The sequence below is a fragment of the Squalius cephalus genome (genome assembly GCF_949319135.1).
Source record: "Squalius cephalus genome assembly, chromosome: 6".
Lineage (NCBI taxonomy): Eukaryota > Metazoa > Chordata > Actinopteri > Cypriniformes > Leuciscidae > Squalius > Squalius cephalus.
The window spans coordinates 33441007-33457072 of NC_137127.1; the positions used below are offsets into that span (position 1 = coordinate 33441007).

General features: G+C 38.0%; 1 protein-coding gene across 2 annotated transcripts in view; it reads right to left on the reverse strand.

The window, feature by feature from the left end:
• Positions 1-16066, reverse strand: part of LOC307160261 (rho guanine nucleotide exchange factor 26-like) — a gene marked incomplete at its 3' end in the record, with an annotated part of 106440 nt that overhangs the window by 50893 nt on the left and 39481 nt on the right. For both annotated transcript variants that reach the window (XM_079874213.1, XM_079874214.1), the window contains exons 5-6: positions 4886-4942; positions 4016-4176 (exon numbers count right to left, since the gene is read on the reverse strand). In XM_079874213.1, the coding sequence (XP_079730339.1) occupies positions 4016-4176; positions 4886-4942 (218 nt within the window). The remainder of the gene's footprint in view (positions 1-4015; positions 4177-4885; positions 4943-16066) is intronic.

Below are 16066 nucleotides of genomic sequence, written 5' to 3' on the forward strand. Positions count from 1 at the left end.
AAGGGCTGAGAGAGTGTCTACATGAAAACAAAGGTTCCAAACATACGAGAGTCAGCTGAATGGTCCAGTATGTAACTGATTATACAATGAGAGTTCTATGGTAAATGGAGGTTTTCAATACTGAATGTCCATCTAGATATCTAGTAACAAAATATCTGTAATGTGGCATAGTTTCAAGTGAAAAAGGATATTCAGCAAGTAAAAAAAAAAAAAAAAAAAATGTATGGTGAAATTTCCAGGGATATGGGGATCTCAATGTGGCTGTGAATGTGTGTAAATTGTTATATTGTACACATTTTCAGAACCAAAAACCAAATGTGTGTCACTTATACATACAGCTGATTTGTTTTCTTTTAAAGATGTCAGTCTAGTAAATGTCATTCCTAGTAATATGCATGCTAATTAGCAACTAGTTAAGAATTGGACCCTAAGCTAAAGTGTTACCAGATATTTCAATATCCTTTAAGATTCGGGTTCTAAACCAACTTTTCTTTTGACATCTTCGTTTTTAAAGCCCTATATGGTTCACTCCCTGAGATATTGGGGGAACTCAATGCAGGTCCATGTGCAAATTGTTGTATTTTACCCATTTTCAATGGTCACTCTGCATGCAGCTAATACTTAATACATTTAAAGAGGAAGAACAAATAAATACCATTATTTATTCACATAAAAGCAATAATGTCACTATTTTGATCTTTGAATGTCTATACGTTGTCATTAATAATAAGAAAATCATGGGAATTTAAGAGGTGCAATACATTTATTTCTTTTTTGGATTTTTAGAAAGGGTTGTCTACAAAGCTCTGGAAGACAAATTATACTTTGAATCTTTTCTTTCTCAAAGTGATACTGTCTACCATTGCTGATTGAAGGCACAAAACAAAGCCTAGATTGTGGCTTGACCGGTACACAGCACTCATCACAACGTCCTGGCCACTTGAATGATTTGGAACCCACATGGGTCATGAAGGACACAAGAACATCCTGCCTATCATCACCACACTTAATGTTGTAAATATACCACTTCTGGTTGTACACTGCAGCAATGTAGTGTCCAGGCATATGTTTCATGTTAGGCAGATGGACTAAAGTGTGAGCAAAAATAAAATATAGGGCTTTTTCACAGTGTTTAAACCTGGGTTATCATAGTTATAAACCTTGTTTTTAACCATGACTGTTGACACCGCAAAAATGCAAATAAGAACAGTAACCCAGGGTTTGGGAATGCACTGTGTGACACGTCTGGTTATGAATACCCAGTATTGATTGTTAACCCCAGGAATGTATAAGCAGTGTAAAACATGAAATAGAGGTGGGCGATATGGTAAAAGTATCATATCATAATAATATTTTTTCAGGCAGGATCATGATCCATGATCTTAACACAATTCTTTTTATGTTGTTTTTTAATTCTATTTTGCAATATACTGCAGTACGGCCAAACTAATTTCCCTATTTAAAATCTTATTTTACTTGATTTTCTTTAATTTTATTTCATTGTTAAAAAACAAGAACAAAGATGAAAACAACAGGACAAGTGCAATATAAGAAAGATACAAATAAAAATGAACTGCTAAAGTGTGAGTAGGTAGATTTAACAGCAGTATCAAGAAATTGAAAAATCAAATGTAAAAACTAAAACTGCATATTCTTTACTGTATGAATGAACGAATGAATGAACAAATGATTGTATGAATGAATTTTCTCTTTTTATTTTTTCCTTTTTTTATACACATTAAAAACTCTGCTGTCACAGTTTCTCTGCTAAATTTACCTAAAGTCATTTTTTGGAAGATATGTACTTTTAAGAGTACATTTAAAAGTGAGTACTTTCACTCTTATTCGTGTACATTTATTGACAAAAATGTACTTTTACTTATACTCGGTGGCATTACTTATGTTACTTTATTCGTAATGCAAATGTTAAAGGCGTCCTATTATGCTTTTTCACTTTTCCATCTTTAGTTAGAGTGTAACGTTGCTATTTGAGCACAAAAAAGATCTGCAAGGTTACGAAGCTCAAAGTCCACTCCAAAGGGAGATACACTATATTGCCAAAAGTATTAGGACACCCCTCCAAATCATTGAATCCAGGTGTTCCAATCAATTCCATGACCACAGTTGTATAAAATCAAGCCCCTAGGCATGCAGACTGCTTCTACAAACATTTTCGAAAGAATGGGTTGCTCTCAGGAGTTCAGTGAATTCAAGCGTGGTACCGTGATAGGTTGCCACCTGTGCAATAAGTCCATTCGTGAAATTTCCTCACTACTAAATATTCCATGGTCAACTTTTAGTGGTATTATAACACAAAGTGGAAGCAATTGGGAAAAACAGCAACTCAGCCACGAAGTGGTAGGCCACGTAAAATCACAGAGTGGTGTCAGCGCATGCTGAAGTGCACAGAAGTTGCCAACTTTCTGCAGAGTTCAATAGCTACAGACCTCCAAACTCTGTGTGGCCTTCAGATTAGCTCAAATACAGTGCCTAGAGAGCTTTGTGGAATGGGTTTCCATGGCCGAGATGCAGTGGTGTAAAGCCTCTCTGGCAATCCGATGGACGAGTCTGGGTTTGGCGGTTACCAGGAGAACGATACTTGCCTGACTGCATTGTGCCAAGTGTAAAGGGGGGGATTGTGGTGTAGGGTTGTTTCTCAGGGGTTGGGCTTCATAATGCTTCAGCATACCAAGACATTTTGGACAATTTCATGCTCCCAATTTTGTGGAACAGTTTGGGAATGGCCCCTTCCTGTTCCAACATGACTGTGCACCAGTGCACAAAGCAAGGCCTATAAAGACATGGATGAGGGAGTTTGGTGTGGAGGAACTTGACTGGCCTGCACAGAGTCCTGACCTCAACCCGATAGAACACCTTTGGGATGAATTAGAGTGGAGGCTGAGAGCCAGGCCTTCTCGTCCAATATTAGTGCCTGACCTCATGAATGCACTTCTAAAAGAATGGTCAAAAATTCCCATAAACACACTCCTAAACCCTGTGGAAAACCTTCCCAGAAGAGTTGAAGCTGTTATAGCTGCAAAGGGTGGGCCAACTCCATATTAAACCCTACGGATCAGGAATGGGATGTAATTAAAGTTCATGTGCATGTAAAGGCAGATGTCCCAAAACTTTTGGCAATGTAGAGTATTTTATTTAACAGAATCCACTTTCCAAGAACTACAACGAATAGAATAATTTGGACTACAATGTGTTTTTCACATAGTGGCGCTATAAGCCATTTTTTGCTAAACAATATTTATTTGAAGTCTTTGAAGTTTAAAGGGATAGTTCGTCCAAAAAATGAGAATAATTTACTCATTCTGAAGTTGTTTCAAACATGTATGAATTTCTTTCTTCTGCAGAACACAAAAGATATTTGAAAGAATATGGATAACCAAACAGTAAATGATGACATCATTTTCATTTTTGGGTGAACTATCCCTTTAAGACTCGCTTGCTTTCAGAATATGCAAAATGAAAACACTCGCAGGACTTTCTAAAATTTACAGATAAGAATATAACTATAAAATTAAAGTTATGTGCTGAGGAAAACACATGTCAGAGGTATTAAACAGCACACAGATCTGCCAAAGCATGACAGGGCAAGCTTATGATTTTGTTTGAATTGCTTATAAATATAGTATATAAGTATATAATATAATAAATATAAATATAAAGTATTATCATGCTTGGACCCCAATGATTGCCACTTGCAACTATATTTTTATTTGTTATCTTTCTTATATAGTATTTGTCCTATTGTTTGTAATTTGCATCTTTGTTCTTGTTTTTAATATCAAAGACAAGATAAAATAACAAAAATAACTATATTGAAATATATGTTGTAATAGTGAAATAAATTATCATAAAATAAGATTTTCATCACATAGACCAAATTTACTCTCCATTATTCTTCTCCAAGGTCCTATATCAGCACCATATCAACAAACTGTCAGAGCTAGCAGAGATGTCTATCAGCAAACTTATCTGAATGTATCTAAGAGACAGATCTTACTTTTTGCTGGCCTCGCAGACATCAACGATGTTGGAGAAGAGATGGTGATGTTCTGTTTTGTTAATGGTTTCGCTGAGTTTATTTGAGTTCTTGAAGAGGCGAACAAGGATCTCCAGACTGTGTAAGTAACTGTGCTCTGATGAGATGACCTCAAATATGGCCTAAGGGAGAGAAACCTTTTTTAGACCTTGCATTTCACCTGTCTAGTTTCAATTACTACATACTGTATATCATGCTCATATCTATGAGGATCTCTCCTAGCCGACAAAACGCAGGATAAGAACAGGTGAAAGTTGACACAGAGCTGAAAGGAACTGATTAAAATAATAAACATATCTGACAAAACTAAAAGGAGTTACATTGCAGAGTTTGAGCAATGATTTGTTGTACTGTCCTTGCCTTAAGCTTCTCTGCTGAAATGCTCAGTGAGCATTTCTTATAACAAACATTTAACAGATATATTAACAGATGCTGAGTAAAGTTTTTTTTTTCTTTAAAAATATTAAATCAAATTTTACTGACCCCAAACTTTTGGGCAGTAGTGTTTGGGATCCACTACTTCTACAGAATAATTGATCTGGTCCGTAAGTAATTTCTATTGTATTAGTAATTACAATATTAGTATTGTAATTTCTCTTTTAGTCCAAGTTCCTTTATGATTGTCGTTTTTCAGCCTAATGTCTTTAAAGCAAAATATGACTTGTGGAATTTAATGCAAAACCGAGAGAAAAAGTTCATTCAAATTGGCAAGTGACAGGCTCCACAGAAGAAGCAGTATTTAAACTGGAATAATCTGTCTTTTAAAACTTTTTGATATGAGCAAAACAGAGAGAGAAAGAGAAAGTCAGGAAGGCTGATGTGGAACTTTACCTCTTGTCTCTTTCGTTCTTCTTGATTTAACATCTCACACTTTCCACTTTTTTTAACCTGGAATAGAGAGTTGAGGATAAGCATCTCACTTACAAATGAAAATGAATTATACATAAAGGCCACTTTGCAGAATGCATTTACACTAAGTATCAGGGGTAAGGTTCATCATCTTCAACGAGTAAGGACAGATTGTTTTCATACACCCGAGTTTACATCAGGGGTCCTCAAAGAACGAGCCGTGGTCCGGTTCCCTGGCTTGGTTCCAACTGGACCGCAAAACATAATGACATTGGTAGCACCATTTGCCGTTTCTACAGTTTAAAGTAAGCAGCGTGTCAAAACAACAGAGCAGTATATACAAGCGTTCAGGGTCATTTATGGTAATGATGTTCGAATGTATATCCTCTAATATTTTTATCAGGAGCCAAACATGCTAGTTCATTCAAGCCCTTTCAGTTACATGTGCATTGCTTCTCTCTCTAAAGACGCTAAAGCGCCACATTAAGAGCTGCAGATTATGTGGTTATTTTAACAACAATAGCAAAAACACAGTGAACAGCAAAATAGATTTGATACTTTCGCTAAAACACTGCAAAAAAAATAATCCAGCATATACAATTATTTTTCTATTTTTATTATTTGTTAAACATACAGTATTGTCACAGTTGTTCAGTTGTCCAGTTTTCCTTAGTCACATGTCTTCCTTTGTTCTGTTTTCCCGCCACTCCTTTGTTCCCACGGTAACCCTTATTAGTTCATCTGTCACACCTGTTACCTCGTTAGTCTTGTCAGCTGTCTTGTTTCCCTGATCTGTTTCCCCATGTAGGCTATTTAAGCCCTGTGTGTTACCTTGTTGATTGTCTGATCTCTGTCTTATTAAGTGTGTGTGAGAACCTTCTGTCTGTTCCTCTATGAATTATATTGTAAGTAAAAGTTTGCATTGGAACTTTTGATTATATTTCGTCGTCTTCTGCCTGCACCACACTGTGACAGAAGATCGGACTGCCCAAATTGGACGATAGGGTGAGAATTATCGTCATGGCTCAGGAGAGCCAAACCTTTTTTTCATTCGTCAAGGACTTTTGCCGCCTTGCCGTCACCAGCACCCTCGATGACGAGAGCCTGAGCACCTTGTTCCGGATCGGGGCCACATTCAACCATCCAATTGACCTCCCTTACACCACCGGACTAGACTGGAGGGAGACCATCATCCAGTGTCTGGAGAGCGTCGTGTCTCGACCCGGAACACAGCCAGACCCAAGACTTTTTCACGTCATGCCTGACCAACCAGAGCTTCTTCACGTCATGCCCGCCATTCCTGAGCCCTCGTCTTCAGCCAAGAAGGCCGCCAACGCAATGCCTGAGCCCTCAGCCAAGATGGCCGCTGCCTCGCCGCCTGAGCCCTCAGCCAGGATGGCCGCCACCAAACCAATACCTGTTCCTGCTCACCGTTCTGTTCCTTGACATGTTCCTGTCCAAAGATCTGTTCCTGTTCTTCGACCTGTTCTTGCTCCAAGATCTGTTCCTGTTCCTAATCCAGTTCCTGCCCCAAGGACTGTCCATACTCCCAGACCTGTTCCCGAGCCTGTCTCTGAATCGGTTCCTGAATTCCCACCCAGCCTCCCTCTCCCACCTCCTCCCATCTGCCACCTCTCAACCCTTCTTCTGCCACTGCCTGTCAGCCCCTCAAACCACCTTTGGGGAGGTGGGGTCACCGTGGGTCTGCTCCACCCTGGTCCCTCCTGCCTTCGGTCTGCCTTTCACCTACTCTATGTCCTCCTCCTGAGTCCCCTCCCTCTGCAGTTGGTCCATCAACGGCGTGAGGACGTGCCTTGCGGCGAGGGGAGAGTGCTGTCACAGTTGTGTTTGTCTTGTTTTCCTTAGTCACATGACTTCATTTGTTGTTTTCCAGCCACTCCTTTGTTCCCACGGTAACCCTCATTAATTCATCGGTCACACCTGTTACCTCATTAGTCTTGTCAGCTGTCTCATTTCCCTGATCTGTTTCCCCATGTATTTAAGCCCTGTGTGTTACCTTGTTGATTGTCTGATCTCCGTCTTATTAAGTGTGTGTGAAACTTCTATCTGTACCTGTATGAATTATATTGTTAGTAAAAGTTTGCATTGGAACTTTTGATTCTCCTTTGTTTTCTTCTGCCTGCACCACGCCGTGACACGCATACAGTCATGTGAAAAGAAAGTACACCATCTTTGCTATCTACGGTTTTACGTATCAGGACTAGGGATGCTCATAATTAACCGTTAACCGACAGTAAGAATTTTGATCGGTTTAAAGTAATTAAGGTAATTTTTCTATATATTTTGAAAACATGCATGGTTAATTACGCTACCCAAATAAAATGAAGCTTTTGAGAAAGGCCTAATAAAGCAAAATGTTTACAAACATTATAAACAGCTATAGGGCCCTATTTGAACGATCTGAAACGCAAGTGTCAAAGCGCAAAGCGCAAGTAACTTTGTGGGCGGGTCTTGGCGCTGTTGCTATTTTCCCGGCGGGATAAATGACTCTTGCGCCAGGCGCAAATCTAAAATGGGTTGGTCTGAAGTAGCTTCATTATTCGTAGGTGTGGTTTGGGCGTAACGTGAAATAAACCAACCAGAGCGTCATCTCACATTCCCTTTAAGAGCAGGCGCGCTTGTTCTATAGCGGAGTCCTATTATAACGGCGGATTTGCCAGACGCGCGCGAGCAGCGGTTCACAGCCGAGGAGACCGACGCTCTCGTCAGGGACGTTGGGGATGGAGAAACCCACCCAAATTAACTTCGGTTAAAAAGGCGTATGATAATTTGGGTAAATGTGTAAGCTAGATGTATGCTTTTATAATAAATTGTCTATCTATCTATCTATCTATCTATCTATCTATCTATCTATCTATCGTAATAATGTATGATTTGCAAAAATGAAAACTGCTGCTTCTGTGTAGATGAGAGAATCAAAGTGTATGCGCGTTGTGCACACGCTACATTGATTATGGCCAAGCATGCGCCCTTAAAATAGCATATGAATAACATGCGCAACGCGCCACTGACTTTAAACTAGTTTTTTTCGGTTAGTGGCGCAATTGTTTTCTAAACCTGCAAAATTGCATTAAGGAACGTTTGCGCCGGAACACGCCTCCTTTTTTGCGCTGAACCGCCCAGGGAGCGCAAGTTCATTCCCTAGTTTAGCGACGTGCTTCTGTGGAGGGAAAAGCGCGCTTTGCGCGGGTGCAAAATAGGAATGATACATGCGTCGGTGTACAAAGTCAATTGCGCTGGGTGCAAGATAGGGCCCATAGGCTATTTTAGTTCCCCTCACGCCACATTTTTTGTCCTAGGTGTTGGTTTTTCTTTTGATTGTTTAATAATTGTTTGCTTGGTTTGTAAATTGGTTTATTGTTAAAGCATTTGTTGTTTGCCTCTTTTATGTTGCGGTATACGAGCCAGCTGTAACACACTTTTTTACATAAAAACATACCAGTCTGTAAACTTTTATTATTCCAGTAAGTATCCTCTGGGTACCCCAAATGATAAGACAGAAGTCAAGTTACATTTAAAAAAAAAAAAACATACATTTGTATGTTTGTGCATACAGTGTTTTTGAATGTAACAAAATTCTAGTACTCGTTCTTTTTTGTTGTTTTATTTAAATGTAACTTGACTTCTGTCTTATCATTTGGGGTACCCAAAGGATACTTACTGTAATAATAAAAGTTTACAGACTCACAAAAAAGTAAAAAAAAAAATAATAATAATAATATATATATATATATATATATATACACACGTTACAGCTGGCTCATATACCGCAAAACAAAAAAATATGTGTGTGTGGTTACTAAATAAACAATCTCTGGCACTAAAGATAAATATAGGAAAGAAAACATATACAAATAAGAAGAATGGGAGAGAAGTGAGAGAGCTCACTCTAATGCTGCGTTCCAGTCCAAAATTGTCATGCTCTTCACTCGCTAACTTCCCTCCGTCTCGTTCACTCGGATGTACTTCATTGCTTACGTTGCACGAGTGCCCACTACTGGCGGAAACTGCGGCGGGCTGAACTGGAATGCCCTAAGCCCTTGATCACTTGGAAACAGCTATGGAGTTTATTTATTATTTAAAATTTTTCCCTTTAAGAATTTGTTTAATGCAGCATCCAAATGTATATAGGCGTGTTTGGGTTGTTTTAAATTTAAAAATATATAATTAATATATCATAGAGTTGTTTGTTGTGGTGGTGATTAGACGAGATATGTGGTGACATCACAATCGTACTGCATTGTGGGACATATAGGTGCCTGAAGTGTACATATGAAGTAGACTCGCTCCCTCGGTCAAAATCGAGGGAACGAGGGTCTGTCCATATAAACTTCCCTCGTTCACTTCACGAAGTGGAACGCACTTCAAAATGGTGGCAGAGATTCCCCCGAAGGGAAGTGCTTAGGGAAGTTCGCAAGTGCGTGTCTAAAAGTGGACTGGAACGCAGCATAAGTCACACAGGTCTTTATACTGACCCCTATTAGAAGTTAATTAGGGATTGAATGCACCTGTTGCCCAACTAACGTCTGCACTGCGTAGCAGAGCCAGCAGGGGGGAAACAGGCAGGCGTAACAATATCCAGAAATCTATTTCAAGAGTAGACTGAATTTAATTTATTGACATTGAACAGAACTATTTTAATTTTTTTCTCATTAAAAGCAAAGGTGTTCATCATGTTTATGTTTTGATACTTTGTAGCCTATATTTTAAAAATACCTGCATGTAATTACAGCTGTAATTAATTTCTGTAATTACATTTTGTAAAGCTTAGTTCCACAGAAAATGAAGACGGTGATTCAATAACATAAGATTTAATATAATACTCAGAATAAACAGCCAATATACGAGACAGCGTGCTAGTGCACAGACAACAATCGACCATGAACAAGCAACAGGCAGGAACTTAAATATGCAGAGATAACTTTTTAAAGACAAACAGAGTGGTGATTAGTGTAGTGTCCATGGTGACTGATCAGTGGCGGGATCCCTTCCCTAATAGTGCGTTGACACGAAACGCGAATAGAGCGTCTGGCACGAGTGATTTCAATGTTAAGTCAATGGTTTTATTTGGTGATTTTTGTGCATTCACGCATTTGACGCGAATTCGCGTCTGACACCCGAGTTGAAAAATCGGAACTTTGGTGTCAGTTCGCGCCGAGTTAACCAATCAGGAGCCTGCTTGCTGCTGTCACGTGGTGAAGTAAAAACAAAGTAAAGCTTTTATCACATAAAAACTTGATTTCTATATATGAGACATATTAATTTTGTATTGAATGCTATTTATTCCATATCTAAATCCAGATTATATGAAACATTATTATTCTAATATAAAGACAACCAATATATTTTAGTGTATAAGAACATAGTTCGTGTCTGGACAGTGTTGTGTGGGAAAGAAAAAAAATCACAGGACCGGTTAATTACTTTTGGAGGCTGGCTCCATTTATCATCAATACAAAAATAAATGACAGATTATGTGGGTGAGGGCGAGGGGCGAGGGGCGAGGGTGATCCTCGCTCCGATGCGGGACACGAGAATGGTGTTCAAGCGTCCAACTAGACGCGGTAGACGTGAATTTGGCGCGCTATTTGTGTTTGGTGTGAACGCACAGTTACACCTTAACCCACCCTAAAACCTAACCATATCATAAAACCTGTCCCTAACCTTACTTGTATCCCCCTCAATAGCAGCAAAAATTTTTTGCAAAACTGTAGACTTTTACAAATCTGTATGATCAAACAGCTGAACTCAAAACTCTATATTCTATTCTTAACTGTGTGAGTTCATCCATCAGATATTTTAAATAATATCTGAGTAATGGATTAAAATGCTTTGTTTGTAACCAAGAGCAGAGAGTATTGACCCTCGTTGCTCACACCCATGGCAGCTTCCATGGATCTTTGAATCAGTGCAACTCATTTCTCCATCTCTGTGTGTAAAACCAACCACTCATGATTAACACTGGACTTATTAACACGATTAGTATACAGTTCAATGTGGCTCTCACAATACATGGCATGGCAGACTAACAGTTTCTAAGCGCAGTTCAGTTCAAACAGTGCAGGTTGCAGAGAATGCGGTTGGGAGTGCTGAACATTAGCATGTGTCAGTTTGGTTATAGAATGCTGTTGTTGCTCATCAATAGAATGCTTGTCAATGTGTCATTTCGGCCTTAGCATCCACAGACAATTTTTCGAGCTTGGAAACAACTTGCCAGTGAGTACAAATCTGAAAAACTTCTTCACACTGAACTCTTACATCCAGGGCTGTACCCACCATTGAGGTCCCCGAGGTCAGGACCTCTGTAATTTTTGCATTACAGAAGTGCATAAAATGAAGGTTGTGAAATAATTGCCTAACTGCCAATCAGTTTGCAAAGACTTTATCAATCAAATGTCCACGAACCCCCATGAACCCCCATAGCAGGATCACTGTAGCAAGGACCTCGGTTTTTATAAAATCCTGTGTACGGCCCTGCTTACATCACATGGACTAATGTCTTCAAAATTTGTGGAGCAAAAGCACCCTCAGACTAGCCTAGAAATCTAGACGCACCCTAGCGGCAGCAAAATGTATTTCGCAGCCAGGTGGGTCTAGCAACTCTCAATAGACCTTCTAGCTGCAAAAACCTAAATTGGGTCAGGCCAATCACGTCGTGAATAGAGTAGGCGGGGGCGGGCTTAACATATGACGACAGAGTTGCGACGGCTGCCACTTGAAAACAAAGAATGGCAGCTGCTGATGGAGAACAACGGTCTTTCGAATCAGCTCTGGAGGACTTGGAGTTAAGTTTTTCTTTGAGAAAAGAGCAAAGAACGGCACTTAAGTCATTCTTTAAAAAAGGAAGATGTGTTCGTAGTTTTGCCGGCCAGATATGGCAAAAGTTAAAATCTATCAACTAAGCTCCGCTGTTGGGAAAACGCTCTGGTTGGTTGAAGCGCTGTCCTATTGCATGCAGAGGGAATTTGAAAGACAGCCGTTTATCCCGCCCCTCGGATTGAGCCGCGTCTATGGTGAGTTTCCAGACCTAACATCTTGATGTAGGTCTGGCTTGCCAGGCTACCCTCAGACTCTATTCACAACAAAGTACCTCTTCTCTAACCAAACTGATATTCTTTAACCCTTGTGTGGTGTTCAGAACCCTAAAACCCCCGGGATCTTCCCGGTCAAAAATGACCGGACTATAAAAAATAGCTTATAAATCTCTCATTATACTATATTTTCACCCAATATTGGATTCAATCTTTTTGTCAACTTGTTCTCTTTCAATTGGGACTGGTTTTATATTTCTATTTGCATCTAATTTATCGTAGGCCTCGTTTATTTGACAGTAGGGATCTCATTTTTTGAGTAAAAAAAACATTATTTTTGAATAATTTTGGAAATATTAAATAAAATCTGAAGAAAATTGGCACTGTTTATCACACTAGTCTACTTTAATTTTTCACCAGGAATTTTGTTTTGAAATACTTTTATTTTGTACAAAATGGCACATTGTCACACTTGTGGTCTTCCCGGTCAAAAATGACCGGCCTACAAAAAATTGCTTATAAATCACTCGTTACGCAATATTATCACCCAATTTTGGATTCAATATTTTTGTCAACTTGTTTTCTTTGAATTAGGACTGGTTTCATATTTCTATTTGCATCTGAATAATCGTAGGCCTCATTTATTTGACAGTAGGCATCTCATTTTTTGAGTTAAAAAAACATTATTTTTGAATAATTTTGGAAATATTAAATAAAATCTGAAGAAAATTGGCACTGTTTATCACACTAGTCTACTTTAATTTTTCACCAGGAAATTTGTTTTGAAAAACTTTTATTTTGTACAAAATGGCACAGAATTACACTTGTGGTGTTCCACTGGGCCATTGTTTCAATGGGCCATTGAAAGTGAATGGGAGAGACTGAAAAGTTTTCAGGGGCATGTTCATTGTTTATGTACACATATGTGCATGTGATGGATTATGGTGAGTTTGGGCTCTTTTTAATCTTAACAATCTCATGTAAATAATGATGTGCCATTTACCACAATTTATGCATGCTTCATTGAGTTATGAGTTAAAACGCAACATAAGTGCTAGGCTACATCTATAGTCAAGGCTCTGTGAGCGCATGTGGGGGTTCGTGTGTTACAACTCCATTAGGAATATCTTTAGATCTGAGTGATGGATTATGTTGAGTTTGGGCTCTTTTTAATTGTGATAGTCTACTGAAAATAATGATGTACATTTTTCTACGATCTGTGCATGCTTCGTGAAGTTATGAGCGAAAACCAAACATGAGAGCTTCATAAGTATATACTCGGCTAGGTGTGTCTGTGGTATTTTTTGTGTTAGAACGCCATGAGGAATATCTTTAGATCTTATTGATGGCATATATTGAGTTTGGGCTCTTTTTAATCGTGAGCTCCTGCTGTAAATAACGATGTGTCATTTTTCATGATCGATGTAGGTTTCATGAAGATACAAGTAAAAAGGCCAAGTCTAAGCTACCTTGCTTGACTATGTGAGTCTGTGTGTCTGTGGTATTTTTTGTGTTCGAACTCCATGAGGAATATCTTTAGTTCTGAGTGATGGATTATGTTGAGTTTGGACTCATTTTAATTGTAAGCATCTGCTGTAAATAATGACGTGTTATTTTCCACAATTGGAGCATGTTTCATGACGTTACGAGCGGAAATGTGTCTAAAATTCCATCATCCATATATGGTTTAAAAATGGGTCTCTTGAAGGGCTTCTTTCATAAAAACCTCACTCAAGTTTAGTAAAAAGCCTGAAACAATTATGCTTGCTGTATTCTACTCATTGAGACCTTTCAAATGACATATGACACAGGACTATCTGAGCTGTATGATGTATTTGACATATTGCTGAATGTAGTACAAAAAAGTAGTTTATAAATTATGAATTTGTTTTTTTTCTATTTATCAGCAAATAACTCAGCACTACTTAGGAGTTTATCAAATTGGCTACATTCATTGTAAATTTCAGACTCTAAGATTTCAAATGACACCTATTTTAAGTTGATAAAGGTAATAGTTTTGAAAACAAATTATGATTATTTATTTCGCAGCTAGGTGGCGCCTGCGGGGGGCACAGGCTGTTAATAGTGCATTAAAAAGCTGAGATTCTAAGCTTTAAAATGATACATATTTTGTGTTGTTCCATTCATTGTTTGCATTGGTCTCTCCCATTCACTTTCAATGGCCCATTGAAACAATGGCCCACAATGGCCCTTAATGGCCCAGTGGAACACCACAAGTGTAACTCTGTGCCATATTGTACAAAATAAAAGTTTTTCAAAACAAAATTCCTGGTGAAAAATTTAAGTACACTAGTGTGATCAACAGTACCAATTTTCTTCAGATTTGATTGTATTTTTCCAAAATTATTCAAAAATAATGTTTTTTTTACTCAAAAATTGAGATGCCTACTGTCAAATAAATGAGGCCTACAATTAATCAAATGCAAATAGAAATATAAAACCAGTCCTAATTGAAAGAGAACAAGTGGACAAAAAGATTGAATCCAGTATTGGGTGATAATATTGCATAAAGAGTGATTTATAAGCAATTTTTTGTAGGCCGGTCATTTTTGACCGGGAAGACCACAAGTGTGACAATGTGTCATTTTGTACAAAATAAAAGTTTTTCAAAACAAAATTCCTGGTGAAATATTAAAGTAGACTAGTGTGATCAACAGTGCCAATTTTCTTCAGATTTTATTTAAAATGTCCAAAATTATTAAAAAATAATGTTTTTTTTACTCAAAAAATGAGATGCCTACTGTCAAATAAATGAGGCCTACGATTAATCAGATGCAAATAGAAATGTAAAACCAGTCCTAATTGAAAGAGAACAAGTTGACAAAAAGATTGAATCCAATATTGGGTGATAATATTGCATAACAAGTGATTTATAAGCAATTTTTTGTAGGCCGGTAATTTTTGACCGGGAAGACCACAAGTGTAACAAGGTGACAAAATCCCCCCTAAAAAAGTAAGAAAATTGTTAAAAAACATTTGAGAAGTAGTTATACCATCTGTGAATAAAGTCACTAAGTTTCAGTCCAAAGCGATAACATTAACTAGTGTTTTTGGGTAAAAGAAAATTCTCTCCGGGTCAAAATGACCCGAACACCACACAAGGGTTAATGGGGTCCTATTTTGCCCTTTTACGAAGTCTTGATTTTGTTTTTGGGGTGTACTAAAATATGTTTTCATGCTTGATTGTTCAAAAAACGCATTATTTTACGATGTTATCCACCATTTAATCATATTTGTTGGAAACCTATGGTAATACAAACAGTAATCAATCACAAAATCATAGAGCTTTACAAAAAGCAAGAGCTTAAAAAAGCTAAAGTAAACACTAAATCAATACTGTAAAGTTTGTCTTATTTGACAACACGGTTGTGGTTTAAAATGTAAAATCAGCAACTAACTATCAGGTTAGTCCAATGCCTTAGTGAAATACAGTGAATCATTATAATTTGTGTAAAATCCCAAGTTTGCTGATCTACTGATTCTATGAAAATATAAAAAAGCCAAATGAATGGCATGTTAATGTGAAATTTTGGAGCCCCACACATGACATGCAGAAAATATATAAATAGGGCCTATCTCTCCATTGCTCTCTGATGCCAGAAATTTTATGAAGTCTTGCTCACTAAACGTGGCATTGATTAATCTGCTGGATAAATTAATAGATACAATATAGCTACGTCTCAAACAGTGGATCACTTATATCATCATGTATTGTCATATCACCCAGCCCTAAAACTTCTCAATGTTAAAGCATTGAGGCTTTATAGACATACCAGTATGATTTTCTGTAAAGCTACTGTACTATAAACCAATAAAATTGTGTATAGGCAGAGCGACACATGTTGCCCCATCCTATCGTCCAGGTAACTCTAGGGCCACTCCCTGAGAACATTCTGATAATTCTTAACCAGGTCAGAAAAACAAGGTAATAAATGCACACTAGCTTACAGGCCAAGGAAAAGTAAATCCAAGCAAAACCTTCTCGGGTCCTCTTACAAAGAAAACACCCATAACTGGAATCAAATTTACACTTACAGAGAAAATCAGGCTAGGGAGTCACAGGGCTCAAGACTAACATTAGAGAGCAGTG